Raw genomic sequence first — 22,891 nt, forward strand, 5'->3', positions numbered from 1 at the left:
GGCCACTAGTGCTTGTTCCTGTTGTCTCTGCTTACTGTGATGTTGTTGCTGACACATGTTTCTTATTGAATTTTGTTTTGTTTTATAAAGTGAACCACCTTGATATTTTATGGAAAACGAAAGATGGTATAACAATCCTTTTCATAAGTAAATAAATGGAACTAGTGTGAAAAGAACAGATTCAGAGATGTTATATATTCTGGCTCAAGTCTTTAGCTACAATCAATATAGTCTATCTCAGCATTAGAAGGAGACAGAAGACTGCTAACTCTTTTACTTTACTATGTCCTAAACAAAATAATTGCTGTAGTAAAATATTATATATCTTGCTTCATACTCTGCTACAACCAAAAGAGGCTGTCAGATGTCCACATGGCTCATGAAAGCTCTAAGGAAAAACAAAAAGAGCAATTATTATGATTGTTCAGCATTCACTTTGAAGGTCTAAATCTACTACCTTGTTTTTAACATGCTGTTTCTAACATATTGAGATCCTTGTTTTGTGTATTAGTATAATAGAAAAAATAAATATTAATAATTTTACGGAACTGTACATTTTGTGGAAGCAAATTTTTACTGGTGCCTTGAGATTGAATAACACACCTAAATGGAATTAATTTGTATAATGCATGGTCACTTTTATGGTCTCACAAGCCTTTCAGTATTTGCATATTTAAGTTTCAATAATATACAAATGTATATGTAATTGATTAAAAGCTAAATAACTAATCAAATAAAAAACAAAACTTTTATTTGGTGAACAGCTAATTTTGGCCAAAAAAGCTCCTGTATAATTTAAAATTTTGTCTTTTTCTCTAATAAGTGAAAATTCAAGATAAAGTTTCTTGAATTAAATATTTCAGAATATATACAATACACCAGGCTACCTATTATGCTATCACAAATTTTAATGGGAAACTCCTAAGCTACCATTCGAGTTGATTCTCATTATTTACATTAAAATCTTTCATGCAAGACCAATAGAAGAGCCCTTGGGGCACTGATGTGCCTGTTATAGTTTAGTTATGTGGTGTGCTGCTGGAAGCTGGCATTTTTCTTTTCCTTGTCTACAATTCCAGAGGTAGAATTATGTCTGCTTGCTAAAATAATAGTTTAGGGACATATTTTAGAACTTGTTTTTGAGATAAACAACAAGCCCAAGTGATGGGAGAAACGATATCCCAACATAATTGTCTTGTCTTTGATCCAACAAAGCCTAGCTAGATTCTTTTTTTAAAAAAACAAAAAAACTCAGTATATATCTGTTGTTTTTTAATAGTCAGATTGTGATTAACAAACTCTTTCACTTGTAGTAAAAAATAGCCTTGATGGGGGAAAGAAGGGAACAGCAACCTGGCTCTTTCTAGTGTGAAAAGTTGTTAGATATCCTGTCCGTATGGACTTGGGAATTTTTTTCATCACAGCACAGAAGATTTATGTCCTAAGCAGTATTTCTATAACTATTGGTAGGAGCTGAGGTCACGAGAAGAAGAGCTAACAAGAGCTGCTCTTCACCAGAAGTCTCAGGAAGAATTGTTGAAACGGCGTGAGCAGCAACTAGCAGAGCGAGAGATCGATGTACTGGAGCGAGAACTAAATATTTTGATATTCCAGTTAAATCAAGAAAAGCCCAATGTGAAGAAGAGAAAGGGAAAATTTAAAAAAAGTCGATTAAAACTTAAAGATGGACACAGAATTAGTCTGCCTTCAGGTTTGTTTTTCCTCGGTTATATAATTTATTTACAATGGCTACTGCATTTCCTGATTTAAATTACCTGGCTGAAAATTTCAGAGATTACTATTAAAATGTTGGATACAATAGTATCATTATCTAATGCATTATTACAGTAAGAAATGAGCAACACTTTGAGGAGACGAGGGCTAGCACAGAGCTCCTGTGTGTTTAATTTAGAGTTCTGTTCTGCCTTCCAGTCAATCAGACTTCATGAATTAGGGAACCAAATATTCTGGGGAAGGTTGCTTTGAAGTACGACTCAAGTTGTGAATTTGTCTCTTGTCCTGTTGATATCATATTATATTTATGTTCACTTTAATGCATCTATTATTTCTGTCACAAGGGTTTGTGAAAGGATAGATTCCCTCTTCTATTGCTGCAGTTCTGTACCTGCTCATCAGGGAGTGAGACCCACTGAACACAATGGGGCTTACTAGTATTATGCTGTACATTATCTTCAAGTCTACTAAAGTTACCTCTCTGACACTTAATGGCAATTACATAAGAGCCAATATGTACAACAACGTACCACTGACACCTCAAGCTTCAGTTTAACTGTGTTGAAGCCAAGTTGGTCTCCAAGTATTATATCTTTTGGCAGCATTTATATTATTTGTTGAGAATACTTATATCCCACTTTATAATTCCAAGGCTTTATAAGATTCTAAGCAAATAACCAATCCAAATGCTGTGGAGCCGGCGGAAGGAGGGGACAGTGGAGGAGGAACCAGTGGAAAGCTCCACGGGAGGAGCCGCTGGCCTGACTGAACACCAGCTCTGTTGGAAGCTGCATGCATAAGCTGGCTGCCACAAACAGGCCTCCCAGGGAGTAAGCATTCCCTGTAAGTGAGCAGTAATATATATTTTTTACTGTGCCAACCTTTTGGCCAACAGAGTTTCTGGGTGGATCAGGACCTGGGGGAAGGCTACAAACATGAGGATCCCATGTAAGTCCCCTCCCCAGTTCTGCCCTGGAATGCTCCATTTTCAGGGCTTCTGCTGGCTTCTGCTGGCCCTCTGTCCGCCAGGCTGGCTATCCCCAGTAGACCCTTGGCAGCGCCGGCAGGTTCCTGGTGGCACTGCAGCTCAGCTGTGGCAGAGGGCTGCTGCTGACGGAGCCAGGGGTCCATGGCATCCAGGTCCCCCCAGCCAGGCAGAAAGGTGAGTTGGATTTCACCCTAAATATTTTATTAAATAAAACATTCAATATTTATTTAGGGAGTGTGAAGAGGTAGATAAAATTCCTTTCTGATTCATGCATATTTTTCTTCTGTTAATGCATATAAGTCCTTACCCTTCCAGTTGCCAGCATCATATTAACTCATGCTGTTTATGCATTATTGCACAACTTTCTCAGGAGTACCAGTACCTTGCTAGTTACCCGTTCTTCATCTTTTATGCTTGATGTTTTTTTAATGAGGTATAAAACCGATTAGGGTTTGAATCCCCACCTAGCAGTGAAGTTCACTGGGTGACCTTGGGCCAGTCACTGCCACTCAGCCTCAAGAAAACCCTATTCATAGGGTCGCCATAAGTTGGAATCGACTTGAAGGCAGTACACTTACTTACTTACTTAGTTGTTGCTGTGACCAATCTCTAACTACTAGGAAAAGGGGTTTTTTTGCTTTGTTCGAAAGGCAGAATATTTTTCCATTCAGGCCCTGTTGATTTTCTAAGTTCTTGTTATACGATGTCTTGACTGCTTAATCATTAGAGCCAGCGTTGTGCATATCAGATGTATTCACTTGGATGTGGGAAAGCTAGGTACAGATCCATGAAGCTATCTGGGCTATTCACATGCCTCAGTGGGACTTATTACTGAGTAAACATGGTTAGGTTTGTGCTATAAAAATACTGCCCCAAGCTTCTTCCGGGCAGGTAAATTTGCAGGTGTAACAAATACTGGATTTTGTGTTTATACCATTTTTTAAAGAGTCTATTACCATGTAAATCAGGTGTTGGGAACTTTTGATCCTCCAGATGTTGTTGAACTACAACTCCCATCAGTCCCAGCAAGCATGGCCAAAGGCCAGGAATGATGGGAGCTGTTGCTCAGCAACATCTGGAGGGCCAAAGATTCCCCACATCTCAGGTAAATATTTAATGTAAAGTAGTATGATAGTCTGAGTTTGGGTTTTGTATTCCGAAACACTGAAACGTAATATATTATTTTGTTTATAATAGATTTTCAACACAAGATAACAGTGCAAGCTTCCCCGAATCTAGATAAACGAAGAAGTTTAAACAGTAACAGCTCTAGTCCGCCAAGTAGCCCCCCAGTAATTCCTCGTCTTCGAGCTATACAATGTAAGTCTAAATCAGCCTTTCCTTGTTCTCATGATCTTGATTCTCTTAATCTTGAATGATTTTATTCTCTTGCAATAAATTGTTATATGACTGAGACACCAGTCCTATGCCTATTTATCTGGGAGTAAGCTCTATTGAACTCAGTGGGACTTATTTCCAAGCAAATATGATACGAGTGTGCTGTAAAATGCTTTCAGTCAATTGGACATGAAGGTAAAGATAAATGTAAATGATAGTTTAAAGGTGCTGAATAGACTGGCAAAGAAAATAATGAACTGAAGATTCTGTAAATAAATAAATAAAATTTGCTATTGTTCTCAGTTATTAATTTCAGTTACTGCAATGAACCCTTTTAGAGCACACTATGCTTAGCATTAGTCACAGTTAATGTAATGCTGACTTAACCTTTAACTGTTTCTGAGGCTCAATTTAGGCATCCTACCAAACCATGATTTCTGCTAACTATAGTTGACAACCTTAAACCATGGTTTGAGGGTCTTGTCCAAAGTGGCTTAGAGCCGCTTTTCTTCTTTCATTTCCCTCCTGCTCATTATTCCTGTCCCAAGGTGCTTTGACCTTTGGAGGTGGAGTAATGGCTACAACTACAGTTGGTTAATTCATAAATCCTAAGAGACTGTAGCACCTTGGATTTGTAGACAAACCATGGCTTTTGGTTCTGGTTTCCCAGCCTCTACAAACCATGGTTTGTCCATTTTGATTATATAGTACTATGGTTAAGCTCAATTGCTTCTTAAGCTTGATGTCTGAATTGAGCCTAAAACGTAACTATAGGAAAGTGAGTGAAAAAAGAACCAGAGTTCTTTTTTAAAAAAAAGAGATTATGTTTCTCAAATTGTGTCGTATCACTATGAGTTGTATCCAACAAAGTTCTACTCAAAGTAGACCCATTGAAATTGATGGACCTAAGTTAATCATGTCCATAATTTCAGTGAATTTACTCTCAATGTGACTTTCTATGTACTTCTTAACCAGAGAGTTTTTTATGTATAGGCTAAAAGCTATACCGCATAAGGATTTCTGCATATAACACAAGAATGAATGGATATTTTATTACTGTCAATGACCAGCAGAAATCACAGTACAAACTATAAAAACATCATAAAAAAGTTAACAGTACAATAACTGTATACTGATGAGCATATAAACTTAGTCTAAAAAACATTCTTCAAACTGCAACGATCATTGATTTGGCAGCGCTTTTCGATATTTAATTGCCGCATCACAAAAGCTCACGACCTTGGATGTTACTAGGGGATTTTTATCGGCTAAAAGATATTGTACATAAAAAGCAGCATCCCTACCCAGAAATTTCTATAGGATAGGAGTAATAAACCAAGTGCGGAGGGCGTGATAAAAGGAACATTCTAATAAAACATGGCTCACGGTCTCTACAGCACCAGTATCACATGGACAGTGACATTCAGCGAGTGGGATTATTTTATACCTACCCTCTAAGAGTGCAGATGGTAGGACGTTATGTTTGGCCAGTGTGAATGCTTTCCTGAGTCTGGGTATATGGAGGAGGGCCAGGTAACGTGCTGGGGTAAAAACTTTTGAATAAAGACTGTGGTCAGATTTAAGACCAGCAAGGGACAGGTGGTTTTGGAATTCCATATCGAATATTCTCTGCGTAATAGCCGACTTCGCTTGGGAGAAGCCTAGCTCTAGGATAGTAGAGGGAGAGAAACCCAAAACAGAAAGTTTAGTAAGTAAAGATTTCTTCCATTTTGACTGATACCTATCAGATAGCATGAGAGGAGCCAAACCGACTGGTACAAAGATCAGTTTAGCCAATACCTGAATTTGAGCACCCATATACGAGCCTCAATGGTAGGCAGCCCAGCTTCAAGGCGTAATTTGGCATTCGGGACACATGAGGGAGTGCCCAATATGTTCCTTAGAAACTTAGTTTGGATAGTTTCAAAGGAAGTATAGCTGCCATAGACACTTATCTGGGCACCATATAGTAATTGGAGATGACTTTAGCAGAGAATACCTGCAGCGCAGATGGAACAAATTGCCCGCCCTTTGTGTAAAAGAAGGAGAGGAGCGCCTCATAGTGTTTGCCCTAGCATTTTTGGCCTGCAGGTGCCCATATAACACAAGGAAATGGTTTTCACCTGAGAGGAAGGTGGGCTAACTCAGCACCTGCTGCAGCTTTGCACCTATTATATCAGCTCTGCTGATGCCCATGTGTTTAAGCATATGTGGCTGGACACAGGATTTTAGCCGTTATCTGCTGAAGTAGAAGTTAGAAAATGAGTTACATATGCAGAGGTTTATCTTTCACTTCTGTACCTGTCCTGCCCAAAGTCGAGGGATTCAGACTCAGATTCTGCTGTGGTTTTTTCTCTTTTTATTGAAATAATAGATACATCCAAAGCAGTTTGCTTCAGTAACCTAACTACTCTTTCTAGGAACTCAGCTCTGATCTAGCTCTGACTAAGCATGACTTCGTGACTCTTAAGACGTTGACTCAGTAACTGGATCCCCCCCCAAGTCAGCTTAAGTAGGCTTGGATGTGCGTGCAAATGAAGACTCCACCTCAACTCTGACTGTTGAACTTTCCACCTCAAGCGCCTCTGAGCATGGGGCAAAGGTGGTTTGATCTCAACTTCCCCCTCCAATGGAGGGGGGCTGCTAACAATCAGTTCAGGCATGGGAAGCTGGGCAGCACTTGGCTGGGAAACGTCTGACGTGCAAGGTTGAGCCTCTGGTGTGAGCGGTGGGGGGATGTCCAATTGAAGAGTGTCAGATGGGCCACGTGGAGCTTCCACAGGGGGGTCAGCAGCTGAGGGGGCTGAGCTGTCAAAGACAGGGGCTGGGGCACCCTGTGAGTCCACCCTGCTGTCTGCCCCCTCCCCAGGTTCCCAGACCAAGTGCTCATCATCTGTTTTGCCCTTGTCTATCTGCCCCCTCCCTGCATGGCTTGTGACATCATCCCCTTCATGCCAATTCCCCACCCCACCCCGGAGGCTTGGGCTTGTGTGGACAAGCTTCATGGAACACTCCCACCAAATCTGGTGCATGGACATCTGTCGCTGTCTCCCAGGATCTTTCCTGCAGACCGAACCCCCTCCAATGGATCAGATATTTCAGCTTTCCTCAATGCCAGTGGGCATCGAGGATCTGCTCCACTTCATACTCCTCTTGACCATTGACCACAACTGGTGGGGGCAGAGCCTCAGGTGCCCGGTGGGGGTCTGGTGGCTCCTCTAGGGTGAAGAGGGATCAGTGAAATACTGGATGGATCTTTAAGGAGGTGCATAAGCAGAAGGTGACTGGGTTGATTCGTGCCTCCATCATCTGTTTCGTCCATGTCTGTCCGCCCCCTCCCTGCATGGCTCATGACAGTAGTGTTAAGAACTGTCTTGCTGGATCAAGACATGACCCACTAGTTAAGTATTGTTTTTCCAAAAGTAGCCAGCCAGATATTGCCTGAGGTGCACAAGCAGGGCAGGAGGGTGGTGATGATGATGATTGCCAGCATCTGATACTCAAAACTTTACTGCCTCTGAATTGTGAAGTTTTCATGTACTCTCATAGCTAATAGTTATTAGTAAGAATTTAGCCTTCATGATTTTGTCTTAATATTTTTGTAACTGTACATAGTCATAAGCAGAGTCCTGGTGGATCAGGCCAAAGGCATACATAATTCATCTATCCAAAGGCCTATCTATCCTGTTCTCACAGCAGCCAGCCAGATGCCTATGGGAAGCCCACAAGCAAGACCTAGTGCAACAGCACCATTCACGCTTTTGATTCCCAGCAATTGTTACATTGTGGCTATTAGCATGGATAGCCTTATCCTCCATGATCTTGTGGTAGGAAATTAGTTTAACTATTTGCTTTGTGAAGAAGTACTTCCTTATGTCTGTCTTTAATTTTCCAACATTCAGCTTCAGTGGATGGCTCCAAGTTCTAATATTATGAGAGTCCATCCAAATGCATGCAGTCTGGTGGGTCACCTTAGTCAGAAATGCTAAAAGCCATGTTGCAGTGTATAGTCATAATGATCTCTAAGTTGCCCTTGTAGAATTTGAACTTTTTTTACATATAAAAAGAAAAAAATGTTGGATTTCTAAATATGCATTAAGAAGGACTGAAAAATATGTAGACAGTGTTTGCTGGAATGCAACTTGAAATTTCCAGGAGAGAGAGACAGAGACTGTTACATTCAGCTTATATGGTAGTGCTTTCCCATTGCATTCAGTCTAATACTGGTTAATTATTCAGTGTCTTATGTTTGAGGATAATAAATTATCACTCCTGTTTCCCAGAAATGAAAGGGTCTATTGTCTTGCTAGTGGTTCAACCTGGATGTCTTGTAAACAAAAGATTATTTTCTTCTCTTTAAGCAGCATTTTCTTAATCCTTTGTTCCCATTATCTTCTGTTCTTTCAGACTTGATTGATAAAGCTGAAGGGATTTCTTACAGATATTAAACTTGGATACTTCTTTGGCTAAAGCTGAAACTGTTTCCCTACTCATGTATTACATTTTCTCTCCTCACCTGATTTGGGCTGAACTGCAATGGCATAATGGAAGGAATGAGAGCCTCTTCAATACATGTTAGAAACAGATGTCTTTTCACCTAAGAACCTTTCTTATGTAGAAACAAAATTACAATACCTATCGCATCTGTTTTTAACAAAACAATTATAAAGGCTATAAAATATAAATTATTTTTAAACTGTTGGTAATACTTGTAATAAAGTTTTATTGATTCTGTTTTGTAAAGGTTATTACCAACCTTAAGTCCTCCAAAATAGGACTGGTTATAACTCTAAATTTCATTTCTTTGTACAATTATACATTAAGTTTTATGTTGAATGTTCTTTAGTCTGAGAATCCAATCCTGAACATTTCTGAGAGAATCTGTGAAGTGGGCAGAATGCATAAATGAATTTATAGTTCTTTCACTGAACAAGTGAGACTGCAAGCTTCATCCCATTGCAATCATTTTCAGAACATAAAATATTCATCAGAATTGCCTGGGAACAAAACTGAGAACAGAACTGAGAACAAAAGAGCATATACTGGATGCACCGTTATGCAGGCTAACGCACAATCTGTCACATGGGCCACATGCACGATAAACCAAATTGTGCATATAGGTTGTTTCAAGGGCTCCTGGAAACTGCTCTGGAGGGTTGGGGGAACCCCTAGAACACATTTAGGGATAGTGGGGAGGGGGAAGAGAGGGGTTAAAGTCCCATTGTGCAATTACTTGTGTTGACAGGACTGTGACTTAGAGCTGCTTGGATACAACTCCTAGTTAAGAATATTTTCAGTGCTGTTGTTTACTTAATACCAAGATGAAATGCAACTTGGTATTTTCATCTATATTCTCTTAATTGTTTCTTCAGTGATTTCCAAAACTGACCCAAATACAGCTAATGGGCAAAGAAACAGTATATATGTGTACCATCAAGATGTAGATATCACAAGCGAATATGAACTTCCCAGTGGGGTTAAGGAAAAAGGCAAGACCACATTAAATCATACAAGGTGTTGGTTAAATTAATTTCTAAGCTACATTTGTACAAACTGATAGTCTGAGCACTTACTTGGATATCCATTCCAGAGACTGTTTTGGATTAATGCAAATACATTAATGCAAATACAATTGTGTATTATGGCTTTCTCCTGTTAAGTTATATCACAAAAGGCATCCTTCTGTGGATATATCTGATACAAGTGCTCAGTATCTATTGCTTACCCAAATGTATAAAGAAAAATTAAAAGCATGAAGAGAAATCAGATACTTCCTGTTGATTGGCTTAATTTCTTTTCTTCCTTCCTACCATCATAGCTTAAACAATTCTTTGCCTGCTTGAATTTGATTTTATCTTCTTATATGTCCTTTAATGGGGGGAAATCATCTCTTTCGCAGTAGCATAATGTGAATGCTAGAGCAGCTTGCCTTTTTGGAGACTGCCATAATGCCATAATGCTTAGAATTGCTCTTGAGTTCCTTCATCTTTCTGCAGTAACCTCAGATGAGAGCAACAGAACATGGGGAAGAAGCACAGCTTGTTATCAGGAAGAATTCGAAGATGTGAAGCAAGGCTTTAAAAAGAAAGGTTGCACATGGGGGCCAAGCTCTGTTCAAACAAAAGAGCGTACAGATTGTAAAGAGAGGTATGGCTGCTATGTAACATGAGGACTGCAATACAAAATTTGATTGTTTGTTTGTGATGCTTAATATACTGTCCTTCATTCTGTAGTCTCAGGGTAGTTTAGAATCTAATCAAATGATTTTATTACATATGTAATAAAAATCAGTATGCATATATAAAGTTATATGTACATCAAACGTAGAAATGTTATATTTTGTTTGAACCTACTCAACCTATAGTCTTGACTCTTGCCTGTCATGGCTTGTAAGGATTGGGTGACTGGGTCCAGGGCGTAGTGTATGCCTCTCTTATGGACGGAACTATGCTAGTTGTCTTGAAGGAGGTGGTGGTATGATCTTTTCTGAAGAAGGCGTCCCTGAACATTGAAGTGTGCAACACACACATGCACAATCCTCCTGTCTACTGTGCTGTGAGTCATGAAGCTGGCTTGTTTAAATTAACCATAGTTAATGCTAGTCACATTTCCAGTTAGGACAACTCAGGAAGCTGTAGTTAATTAAAATGGGAGTGAAAACATCTAAGCAAAAGAGGGGAAGGAGGAAGTACTCAAACCTGGAGCTCTCTGTGACTCATTCCTGGTTGTGTACATTGCACTAAATCATGGTTTAGTGTGACGTGCAAATATAGCCATTGTGTGGGGAAATCAGAGGTAGTCAACAAGTACCATTGAATTGAACGAGACTTGTAAAACCATACTCCCTTTCCATTGAATAGCACCTAAAACTTTTGCTTGGCCTTTTTCACACTGTGAGTCTTGTTAAGCTGCATCTATCCATGCCTACTTGTACAGATGTAATGAATAAGAGTCAGAAGCTGTGGCAGCACAGTCAAATACTGTGGGGAGGGCAGAAGATAGAGATAAGCTGTTATCTGAAAATATCCTTACTTTTTACTAAATGAAAACACATATGAATTACTGGAACGTAATGGCATATAGTTTAAGGAATGCCAGGGGTTAAAAATTTAGAGGTGTCTCAGAGTAGTTCAGATTTATTCTGAGCAAAGTACACCCACTTTGTTGCTTAGAGAAGATGGTGAGAACCATCTATTATATCAAAGGCCTGCAGCTTAGCTACTGACTCAGAATCTTGAGAATAGGTTTTATCTTTTAACGCAGAGCAGAAAAATTGATATGTTCAGACTGATTAACTGTAACATTTGTAACAGTGATGTGGATTTTCCAGAAATCATTGAATCAGAAGATTTTCCAGTGTCCTAAGAAACTGAAGATCTTGATTTAGCAAGTTAATAGGACTTACATTTAGTAAATGCAGCTAAAAAAAAGTCATGTTCACTTTACCTGCTGTAAAAATGTCTGGATTTTTTTAATAGCCAAAAGTTGTTGAACTGAAATATTCCAAGGGTGGTGATGGTGGGTTCAATAAAGGTCATAAAGAGTGGTTTAAATATTATATTCAAACATATTCTGAGCTTTACATGGAAATGTTTTAAAACATGACAACTCAATAGCATACTCTTCCTTACATTACATTTTAAAACAAATAATGAAAACATTGAAACTATTATACTATTTCTTGCATGCTTGAAGAGTTATGTACACAAATACAGTGCCTTGCAAAAGTAGTCAGACCCCTGACCAATGCTGTCATATTACTGAATTACAAATGGTACATTGTAATTTCGTTCTGTATGATATTTTATTTTCAACACTGACGCTCAAAATCATATCCTGACAATGTGACAGCAACTTTAATGGTTCACAGGTGGAGGTCAATGGTAAGGTCACTGTGTCCTCGATGGGGCAATTTCTTTCATCTGTGTCAGCTGGGAGCTTCTACAGCACAGGGGTTGAACACTTATGCAAGCAACATGTTTCTGTTTTTTTATGTCTCTTACAAACATTTCCCAACATAAAACCAATGTCACCTTACAATAATTGATTTTGACTTTCAGTGTTTCAAAATAAAATATCATACAGAATGAAATTACAATGTATTATTTGTAATTCAGTAATATGAGAGCATTGGTCAGGGGTCTGACTACTTTTGCAAGGCACTCTACACGTGCTTCCTAGAGATAGTTGCCTGAAAAATGTAATTACAACTTTGATTTTATATTTGACATTCTAGTTGCCCAGTTTGACTTGCATTATGTTACTAATTATTTTTATGAAACAGAGCATTTCCAAAAGTGATAAATTTTACACAGAAAAAATTGAGTAATGGAAAACATTCCAATTTAGAAAACTGCCCCCCTTCCGCTGCTCTTATATTATTCCTTGGTTTTAGATACATACATTTACTTATTTTTGCTCATGTACAATGGCTTATGGCTTACACAATGGCAGCATTTGCACGTTACACTAAGGCTTGTGTACAGAAGGCATTTGCATATTACAGTTAATGACTAAGAGTGCAATCCAAATCTCAGCCACTACCTGGCAGGGCTTGATGGAGCAGCAGGCTATCTACATCCACAGCCCTTCCACGCACAAAAGGCAGAGCAGAAGATGGGGGTGAGGGCAAGCAAATTGCTGTGCCAATCTCGAGCTGGCACAGTGATCAGGCCCAGTGTTGTCACATGACAGTAGTAGGGCTGGCTCAACTCCTCCCCACCCCAGAACACTTCATTTGGGGGCTTTTTCACTGGCTGCCACCACTGGGGATCTCCCCAGTGGCGTTTCCGCCAATTCATACATTTGCCAGGTTGAAGGTGGACTCCATACTGGTGCAATGATGCTGGTACCATTCCGCAGGTAGAGGCCTGCAGGACTAAGCAGAGAAACATTTTTGCCCCATTTAAACCCCCCTACCCCAGTGCAAAAGGGAGTTTCAGGTGTACCTCAAACCAAAAGGAAGTTTCAGTTGCACCCACAAAGTGCAATGTGAACAAACAGCAACAAGCCTCAGATTTGCCAGCTCTCCCTCTTCCTCCTGTGCAACTGGGAGGAAGAGTTTGGAAGTTTCCATTTTTGCTTAACCACAGTTTTTCATTACACCAGAACCAACACTGTTGCTAACTATGACTTCTTTCAAGCAAGCCAACTTGAGATACTGCATAAGTACTGCTGCAATGGCCATATCATGTCCTATTGTGCAGAAGAAAATCTGTCCCATTTTTCTTATTCTTTATCTTCTCAGTAGAACATGTTATCTGTTTGTAAAGTGTGATTTTCTTCATACAAAAGATTTTTGCTGATTTCAGAATAAGACCCCTCTCAGATGGCAGTAGTCCTTGGCCAACCCTTTTGATGAAGAATCAGAAAGGTGTCCCATTGGCTTCTTTGTTCATGGACCAAGGTGAGTGTGTATACTATACAGCTGTATATTCTAGCTATATAGAGAAATGCTACTTTTATTTTTCAGGATGTGGTAGAGATCAGCACTCAAAATTAAATTAAAAATTTCAGAGTGCTTGAATTTTGACCATTAGTCAGAGCTTTCTGAGTGCTTAGGGCTTGACCATCTTGCAGATAACACTAGGTACATCTGAACTTCACAAAGCTTGAGGGTGTGTGTGTGGTTGGAGGAATTATGCACTTAAATTTTGACAGAATGGCTACGTTCACACATCTTGATAAGCCAGACTTTTGGCCTTGTTGTGGTTTACTGAAAACAGGCAACAAGCCAACAACGACCATGACTTCGAGTTGGCTTGCAGTTGAGGTTTGTCAGGGAAAAACAAACCACAATCCCATTTGGGCATGAAGCCAAGGTTTCCTAGTTTGTTTATTCCATTCACGCCATGAGGGAGCTATTGAGCTGTGTGAACCACTAAGTTTCTCATTCTCAGTAAACCATACTGAGCCAACATTCTGGTTTATTGTGATGTACAAATGTGGCCAATGTCTCATCCTTGTCATATAGTTTAACCAGCAGCATATTATGATCCCAGTAGTTTTGTCCTGAACCTGAAATCCTTTAAATGAAGGCTTTGGGATCAGTCATGGGGTCTCACAGTCAAATCATGACCTCTTCCACTGAGTAGCAATTCAGGGGTACAATTAGGGGTCTTTTTTTGTTATGGAATGCCCCAGAGGCATTAAAAAAAGGAATAATAACAAAACAGATGGCATAAACATCTTACTATACAGCCAACAGTTGCATTCTGAAAAACCACCAAATCCAAAGAAATTCACCACCTAGCTGTTCAGAAGGACAGTAGATCTGTGTGGCCAAGTCAAAAAGTAATTGCAGCATTTTTTTTACTTACGTCTGGTTAAGGTTGCTATTTCAAGCAAACAAGGCATGAAATATATGATAACCTCTTCTTTTCTTCTTGGTGCTTGGATACACATCACAACTCTGCAGAGATATAACAGTTACAGTTTTCTATAAATTTGCACTGGTAGTAAAAAAAACAGACTGTTACACTTGAATTTTAAAACCTTAACAAATATTGTGTCTACACAGAGCAGAGACTTTCCCCTGAAGGTCTGGATACAAAGCGACCAAAGCAATTAAAATTGCCAAATCAGGCCTACATTGATCTACCTCTTTGTAAGGATGAACAAGGATTTAATTCTGGAAAACAGGAGAACTCTGAAGAAAGAAATTCAGCAAGTTCTGCAAATAGCACTCCACAAATGACACCTACAAACAGCCTCAGTAGAACACTGCAGAAAAAGAAAACTGATGCTGTCCTGTATGGATGCGCTGTCCTCCTTGCATCTGTAGCTCTGGGCTTGGATATTAGGGAGTTGAACAGATTGCAGGCTCCTGAAGAAGGATTGCCCAAGGAGGAAAAGAAAAGACGTGATGGACTATTTCAGCGAGCTTCTAAGTTTCGTAGAAGTGCTAGTCCTGTAAGTTTGCAGCCTAAAAAAGAGGAGTCGCAGATTCCTCGGCTATGTCCATCTTCAAGTACTGTGAATCTTCTCTCTATGTCTTCTGCTTCCACTAAATGCCTCCTTCAGTCTGACAGTGAAGATACAACTATGAGCACACTGCCCATTAACAGAGATATTCCCGTTAGACGCTTTTTGTCTGATAACCCTGTGAGCAAAAGAGAACAAATGGCAAAAGCTGATCCTGCCACTGATTCTAACGTACCATCCCCCAGTCTTCCTTTGAGGCAAGAATCTCAATTCATGGCAAATGCCTCTTCCTCAAAAGGGAGAGTTTTGGGTCACAGACGGACAATGTCAGATGGAAATCCATGTCATTCCACAAGTGAGTAGCAAAAAAAGGTCTGTGATAATGATTCATTTTGGTTTATTGGGATAAATAAATAGCACTGAAATGAACATGAAGCTATAGTGGTATTTCATAAGTAAAGGTAATATTTATTTACAGTAGGGCCCCACTCATATGGCGGGTTATGTTCCAGACCCCCACCAAAAAGTGGAACTCCATCAATAAAATGGCGCCCGATGACCGAAAAACGCTGTAAAAGTGGAACAAGTGCCGTATGAGTGAGGCCTTACTCTAATTGAAAACCGCCGTATTAGCGGAACGCCAAAAAGCAGGCCTCCGAAAAGCAGGGCCCTATTGTATTTATTTATTTTAAAATATTCCTATCCCGCCCTTCTACCCTACAATAGGGCACTCAGGGTGGCTACAATAAAATTGCACACATATATAATAAAATACACAATAAAAACAAATATTACAGTAAATTAAAATGCATAAAATACAATTAAAATACATAAAATGCATTTTGTATACACATACATACAAACATACCTACATGTATATATGTGCATACACATATGAGGGAGTGAGAATAAAAGAACTTAAAAAATAAAAATAAAAGATAAAAAACTTAAAACAGTGTCAGGCTGACCCGTAAGTCCCAACCAAAGGCTCTCCAGAACAAAATATTTTTTACAAGTTTCCAGAAAACCATCAGGGAGGGAGCACAGTGGGCTTCTTGGGGCAGGGAATTCCAAAGTCTGGGAGCCACAATTGAAAAGGCTCTCTTCTGCATGCCTGTCAATCTAACTTCTTTCATTCCAGGCACACAGAGGAGACCAGAGGCAGATCTTAAATCCAGGGTAGGACCATATGGACGTAAGCGGTCCCTTAAGTACACTGGTCCAAGGCCGTTTATAAAGAAGTAATGACTTAGTTCTTAGTTGTACACTACTTGGGACTGAAGGAAGGTCGCTGTGAGTACTACCACTGTTGGCACCATTTTCAATGGCTCTCTATACTACTAGCATGGTGGTAATGTTACCTGGACCTCCATGATGCTGGGGAAGTGAGGGACATATGCCACAAAAATGCATTAGGAAAGTTGTCATAGCCCATTAGTAGAGCACATGTTTTGCTTGCAGAAGGTCCCAGGTTTATGCCCCAGCGTCTCCAGGTAAAAAGCTCAAGTTAGCATATGGTGAGTCACTGCCAGTCAGAGAAGACAACACTGAGCTAGATGGATAAATAGCCTGACCTGACATAAGTGAGCTTCCTGAGTTTTTGGTGTGTTATTCTCTCTATAAACGAAGAATAAATGTGAGAGGAAAGGAAGGCATAGATCAGAGATCTCAAATACAAATATTACAATTACTCAAGTCTAACTCATGCTTTGAGAATTTGTAGTTAGCAGTCCAGAGTTCACTGCTCTTGCCCAGTTTCCTTGGTTGCAACTAGAAATCAGCTAGAAACTAGTTGCAACTAGAAATCATGCCCTGTGTACTACATTCAGGAGACATTATGCTGTTTTCCCTCATTCTCATAAATGAGCTCAGAGATTTGATTCAATCAAGCCTTGTAATTACCACTCTCTTTCCAGGTGTTGATCCACTGGTTATGGTCTGCTTTCAGATGAATAGTAGTGGAAAGGATGTAATCCTGTAGCCTGACCTAACCGTGACCTAACTTAGGACTGTCCTTATGTTTATCCTAGTCACAACTTACATGAACCTCTCCATATAGATTAAGCCATACTAAGAGCGAAAGCACATAAGGCACCCAAACAACTATTCCACAGCTGCTTCATGAAATAGCTTAAATTGATTTCATGTCACCTACTATTATAGAGCTCTCTTACTTCTGAATTAGCTAAAAGCGTCAGCCAATTACTGGTATGGTAACACTGTCTTTTACTGTTGCTGTCTTTTATACCTACTGTCTGTTGCACTGTCATAAGGTTGTTTTAAATTTCTCTTTGTTTGTATTTCTCCTGCACCCTAGCTAATGGAATTGCTAATGGGCCCCCGGAGATTCTTTATGCACCATTTCTCCAGCAAAGAAACCTTCACCGCAGTCCTTCACCTGAAAAGCAAGGAGTTGTCAATATTATACCAAGACCTCGACCCTCTTCTTTAAGAAGTAGGCTAGATCCTTGGCAGGCTATTCCACAAAGTCTGGAGTTGAGCCCTTTTGAGCTGGATCATTTAGCGTGTGATAGAGGTTCAAAGGTTAATACACTGACAGACACTGGTGAGAGAACTAAGTCCCATATGCCCTCTTTACTCGATATCGATGTAGAAGGTCAAGACAGTGACTGTACAGTGCCTTTGTGTAGGATAAAGAGTAAAGCATGTCGACCATCCATCTATGAACTGGAGAGAGAATTCTTGTCTTAAGTGCCTTGGATTTTTTTGGTATGCCCTTTTTTAAAAAGAAAATTAGTGCGTGTGACAACTTTATGCTGCTTTTTTAAAGTTTTGTGATCAATGGTGCTGGTACTACACCAGACAGATTAAATATTAAATATTGAAAGAATATATTGAGGCAGGGTTGCTCTGCAACTCCATCTGTGGTGTTGGTGTTTAATAGTATTCTGAATGAATATAAGCATGGAATTCAATAAAGTCCTCACCATTTTAATTTCCCTTTCCCTTTTTGCAAAATATCAAACCCCCTTTTTATTCTAGTCTAGGCTTTGCCTTTGGCTTTTTTCCATTAACAATTTGATCTGCTATATACTAAGATCCAATTGCAGCCAAGGGATGTTACACCTGAAGATAACTTTCAAGAAAAAGTACTGTTTTGTGAACTGTGGCTTTCTTAAGACACTACTGTGGACATGTACTATCCCATTTTTAATACAGAAATACTGGTGTTTGCTTTCAGTCAGTAAACAATTGGAAGCCAATAAGAATTAATGTTACCTTAATTTCAACAAAGGTAGGATTTTACATAAGTAAATGAAGTTGCTCAGAGATATGCAGCTTTATCGCAAGACGTCACCCTAAGAGTCGGAAACGACTCGCACTATAAGTGCGGGGACACCTTTACCTTTTTTATCACAAGAATATATTCTTAGCTGAAATATATTCTTATTAGGCAGCCTTCAAAGACAGTAACTTGGTTAAAAATATTTAAGAACTTTCATGAGGAGATCCATTATATAGCAGTAAAGATACACTTCAGTGTATGTTATCCATATGTCCAGTTTGCTTCTTAAAAAAATTATTAATACTGGGTGGTATCCAATCCCCTTGTTCCATTAGCACAATGGTTTATGCCTGTGCTATTGAAATTTCCCTCTCTCCTCCCTCCCCCCACCTGCCCTTGCACCATCCCTAAATCTGCTGTGGAGTGTTGAAACCCCTAAAACAGATTTTAAGGATGCGCAGGTGGAGGAGGGGAAGTTGCATTGCACAAGCATAAATCCTTGCACTAATGGAATGAGAGACTTAGTGCTACTTTGGATACAAGCCATTAACATGATCACGATTTCTAAAATCAATGGATGACTTACTGTACTTCTTAGTGAGGTGATGGCGAACAAATTGAAAACAAAGGCACTTTTAAACGGTAAGATTTCCCCCCCCCCCCGTTGTTCAGTGTGCTTAAGGCCATTACAACTGAAAATGCTGTTAGAGGACCTCAATTATTAAAAAAAGTTCCAATGAAATACATACTTTACTTTACTCTTCCAGTCATCATTTTCTCAAATTCCTTTGTCAGTATGTGTTCTTTAAAAAGCTAAAGCCTGATAAACCTGGCTTCTTATTCAGTATGAATATATGTAGAGTAACAATATTACAGTAACAGTTACCTGTTGACAAAGATGCGTTTGAAACTGATTGTGTGAGCAATTTAATTCAATTCTATTTTGGCCAGTTATAACATTACAGTGTTCATGTTAAACGAATTCTTGAAGGTATTTTAAGATATTGAGGCATTATTAAAGTGTAAAATAGTTAGGTTTTCTGAAACTGGCTCTTCTAAATTAGAAGTTGTTCAGACGTGTTATTTTGGTAAATCTGCATTTGCAGCAGAAATGAAATTGCCTTCTAATGAATCATTATTTTTACCTGTATGTCTTCCAGTTTTGAGGACTTTGAAATGCTTTGGTCAAGATCCAAGCAGAGTAGAAAGCCCTTTCTCTCACAGTGCATGTGTGAGCACGTGCATGCATGCCAGTCGTTTTCTATCTGTAGCCTTTGCACCACTTTGAGTCCCACTCTAAAAGGTCCTCTGACATTCGAGAGCATTATGCAGGGGAGAGGGGGAGTCATTGAGGGACTACAGTGAGGAAAGGGATGCCAAGAAGCTCCAGCGTACATGGGGAACACTACATACAATCCTTTGGATCCCACCCTTTGTTTCAGTCCTTAAATGTAAGAGGTTGTATTGTGCATTGATAAACATACATCATGGATTTTGATACAATGGAACCAAGTACTGGAACTGCAGTCCTCTTGTTTCAAAGCCATAGATGGCATTCCACATTCAGTTACGGTTCCATAACAAAAGTCTTGTTCATTCTAATGGACATGAATTGCAATAGTACATTGCATTTTGCTGATGGTGACATATAAAAGTTTTTCCGTTTTAATTTGTTCAGAGTCATGAACAATCTCCTTGGAGGAAAAAGCTAAAAAGAGGAAATTACAAATGTTTCTTTTGACATAAAGTATTATATCTGCTCAAAACTTTTAAGGCACGTTGTCGGCTAGCTGTAATTTGTGTGGTCTCTGTATATTAGAATGTCATTAAGTTATTTTAATTTTTTATTCATTTCTGTTTCTCTTCAAAACTTTGTATAGTCCTGTCAGTTGCTTCTTCTGAAAACCTCAGGTGCTGCGCAGTACTTTTTAAATTGTGCCCCTTTAAATCAGGTAGAGCAGGGGTGGGGAACTGGATCTGGTCAGCAGGCCAGATTGTTATCTCCCCTACCTCCCTGCGGCACTGCATGTAGGCCTTCCAAAGTGGCAACAGTCAACTGACCGGTGACCATTCAGAAGCCAAGCCCCTTTTGGTCCAGCCCAGCCACCTTTTTATCATATATTATATCAGTTGATTGGCAGATGGGCATGGCTTGTCCAATATGACCTGCAGGGCGAGGGCTGGGAGTTCCCTACTCCTGGTGCAGAGTTCAATCGATGTTTTCTGCTTTATCACTTTAAAACTGAAATGATTTAGTTCTGTATATTAAAAGGGGAACACAGATGTATAAGAAAGTCTGGGTAAGTCTTGCACGTAGCTGATAGGTATATTTGATGTTTTAAGATTTGGAGCCACTATGTGTAGTTCTTTTTCTGGAACGACAGGCTAGTTTGAATTATGCAATAATCTCATCCTGTGGAGATTGCCTCTGCCTTCACCATGACTATCTCAGGTTTCATATTCAAATGACTTTTAAATATTTGTTGAATCCATTTCAAAATTTCGTCTTCACAATTAAAGTTAAATGAAGCACATTGAAGTCCTATTTATTTTGAAGTCCCATTTATTTCAATGAGGGGAAGCTGAGCACATGCTTAACCCGCTCGTTTAAAATCATTGGGCTGGATCCAAAGAAGACTGTGCAGAACTCTGCTCATGCAACTCTGCTCCGCTCCTAGTTTCTCCCCACCCCCATAAAACTTTCACAAAAAGCCTGTGCCTCCAAAGCAACTCCCAGGGTCGGTCTTGGGAGACTGGAGCAGGACAGGAAATTTGGAGGAGCTGCAGGAGTTTTCCCCCCACTCATACAAAACATCTGTGCAAGCCATTAAATCTTAAATGTACTTAACTTGGCTGGATTGTACAGTGGATTCTGTCGTCTTGATAAAACAGTATTACCCAAAAAATGTGTATCTGCCTGTCCAAATACCTGTCTAGAATTTATGCTAAATGTCGATGATTATAATGGAGAGCAATTATTTCAAGTAAATGTAAGGAAGAGAAAGAGTTTTGCATGAAATAAACATACATTCCAAAAAGCAAGGAGGAGAGAATAATGTTAATTGTCTACAATAAAAATATTTCCTTTATTGGAAAATTTGAAATCCTAATGCACTGTGCTTTATATTTTTCTATCAAACTGTCTCCTATATTTGTACTGTAAGCAAGTCCTTGTTAATATAAAAGGCAAATATTTCCAGTAAAATTGCATCAATCATCAGGGATGGATTGAGTTGCCTAATTTTATCCCATTTCAATTTTGCTGGTGCTCAGGTCTGTTCTGTTCTGTGCCAATTTTTTGAAAGCAAGCACAAAAAGTCCACATTTAAATTGCACACATTTTTTACTTTTACATAAAACATGCATTTTCAATGCTTCATGATGCATTAGCTGCAAAATGTGCATTTTGTACACGTTTTAAATGTAAAATACATATTTTTGGCATGGCAAAATCTAGAAAAGTGCATAATCTGACTGGAAGTTGCAAGTTTGGATGCATCAGATCAGGTGAGTCTGCTGCAAAAAGTGTTCTGAATGAATTCCCCCTTCATTCTTAACAATAGTACATATACTTGCCAAACATATTCTATAGGCACATCCGTCAGAACAGAAGTGTGACCATGTTCATTCTTCTGGACTTCTCAGTGGCATTCAATATTATCAACTATAGCAACTTTCTGGGCCACCTTGCAGGGATGGGTTTGGGAAGCACAATTTAGGCATCTCAGTTCAGTCTTGGAGAGATTGTTCCATATGGTGGTGTTGGGTGATTACTGTCTTTTGTCTACAGGGTTTCACAGTATTCCATTTTGTTGGTTTTAACCCTTTAAACCCTTAAGGATCTTGGGAACTGTGTGAATTATTTGCAATGCATTCATCTGTAAACGTGAATTTTGTATGCTGCCAGAGTGGCTTACAAATATCTCCTAGTCAGGGATGGGGAATGTGTGGTCCTCCAGATATTGTTGAATTCCAGCTTCCAACAACCCTAGCCAGCATGGCCAATTGACAACTGGAGGGGCACAGGTTCTCCATCTCTTTCTTAGCTAGTAGCCATACACCTGCTCTCTAGCCATGCACCACATTGCCTCCATTTTAGCTATTTGTAAGAGAATAAATTGTTCGTGAAAGAGATCAAACTTTTGAGTAGAATCTAGGTCAAGGGTGGGGAACTTGTGGCACTCCAGATGTTGCTGAACTCCAGTTTCCATTATACCTGACCATTAGCCATGCTTTGAACTTAATACAAGCATGAATGTATGTTTTCATATTGACATTAAAATCATTTATAATCTTGCAAGTAAAAGGAAAAACTGATGAGGCTTGCCTGGTTGCCTTTTGTGCTGTTGATTATTCTTCAACAGTGTTAAAGATGAAATGAAGATTAATCTTTGTCTTCCCTAGGCATACTGAAATTTGGCAACTTTACAAACTGTGGCAAGCACAGTGAGTGAGAAGGAAAATATGATGCTCTGGGCATAATCACCTCCAGCATCCATCCATGTTCACTATGTGGTAGTAATAGGTCTGTCACAACTTCTGCTATTGCACTTTGCACTGCCAACCACTTTTGTCTTATTTGCAAAGAAAGATTTAAGAAAAAATTCAGTGCAGGTTGCCATTCTGGAGTAGTCCTCTATGCTGTGTCCTCTACCACATAT

The 22,891-nt window shown here is 39.4% G+C and overlaps 1 protein-coding gene across 4 annotated transcripts in view; it reads left to right on the forward strand.

Annotated features, from left to right (window-relative positions):
* The window catches only part of MAP3K21 (mitogen-activated protein kinase kinase kinase 21), a 55,700-nt gene extending 34,408 nt beyond the window's left edge, over positions 1 to 21,292 (forward strand). The window contains exons 5-12 of one of the 4 annotated variants that reach the window (XM_061624511.1): positions 1,471 to 1,711; positions 3,920 to 4,042; positions 9,433 to 9,549; positions 10,057 to 10,207; positions 13,372 to 13,466; positions 14,580 to 15,338; positions 16,125 to 16,276; positions 17,301 to 17,385. In XM_061624511.1, the coding sequence (XP_061480495.1) occupies positions 1,471 to 1,711; positions 3,920 to 4,042; positions 9,433 to 9,549; positions 10,057 to 10,207; positions 13,372 to 13,466; positions 14,580 to 15,338; positions 16,125 to 16,228 (1,590 nt within the window). In that variant the 3' untranslated portion in view covers positions 16,229 to 16,276; positions 17,301 to 17,385. Of the gene's footprint in view, positions 1 to 1,470; positions 1,712 to 3,919; positions 4,043 to 9,432; positions 9,550 to 10,056; positions 10,208 to 13,371; positions 13,467 to 14,579; positions 15,356 to 16,124; positions 16,277 to 17,300 lie in introns of all 4 variants that reach the window. The other 3 variants (XM_061624509.1, XM_061624512.1, XM_061624510.1) reach the window with 3 other exon arrangements.
* The last annotated feature ends 1,599 nt before the right edge of the window (positions 21,293 to 22,891 follow it).

This window comes from Rhineura floridana, chromosome 4 (genome assembly GCF_030035675.1).
Source record: "Rhineura floridana isolate rRhiFlo1 chromosome 4, rRhiFlo1.hap2, whole genome shotgun sequence".
NCBI classification, from domain to species: Eukaryota; Metazoa; Chordata; class Lepidosauria; order Squamata; family Rhineuridae; genus Rhineura; species Rhineura floridana.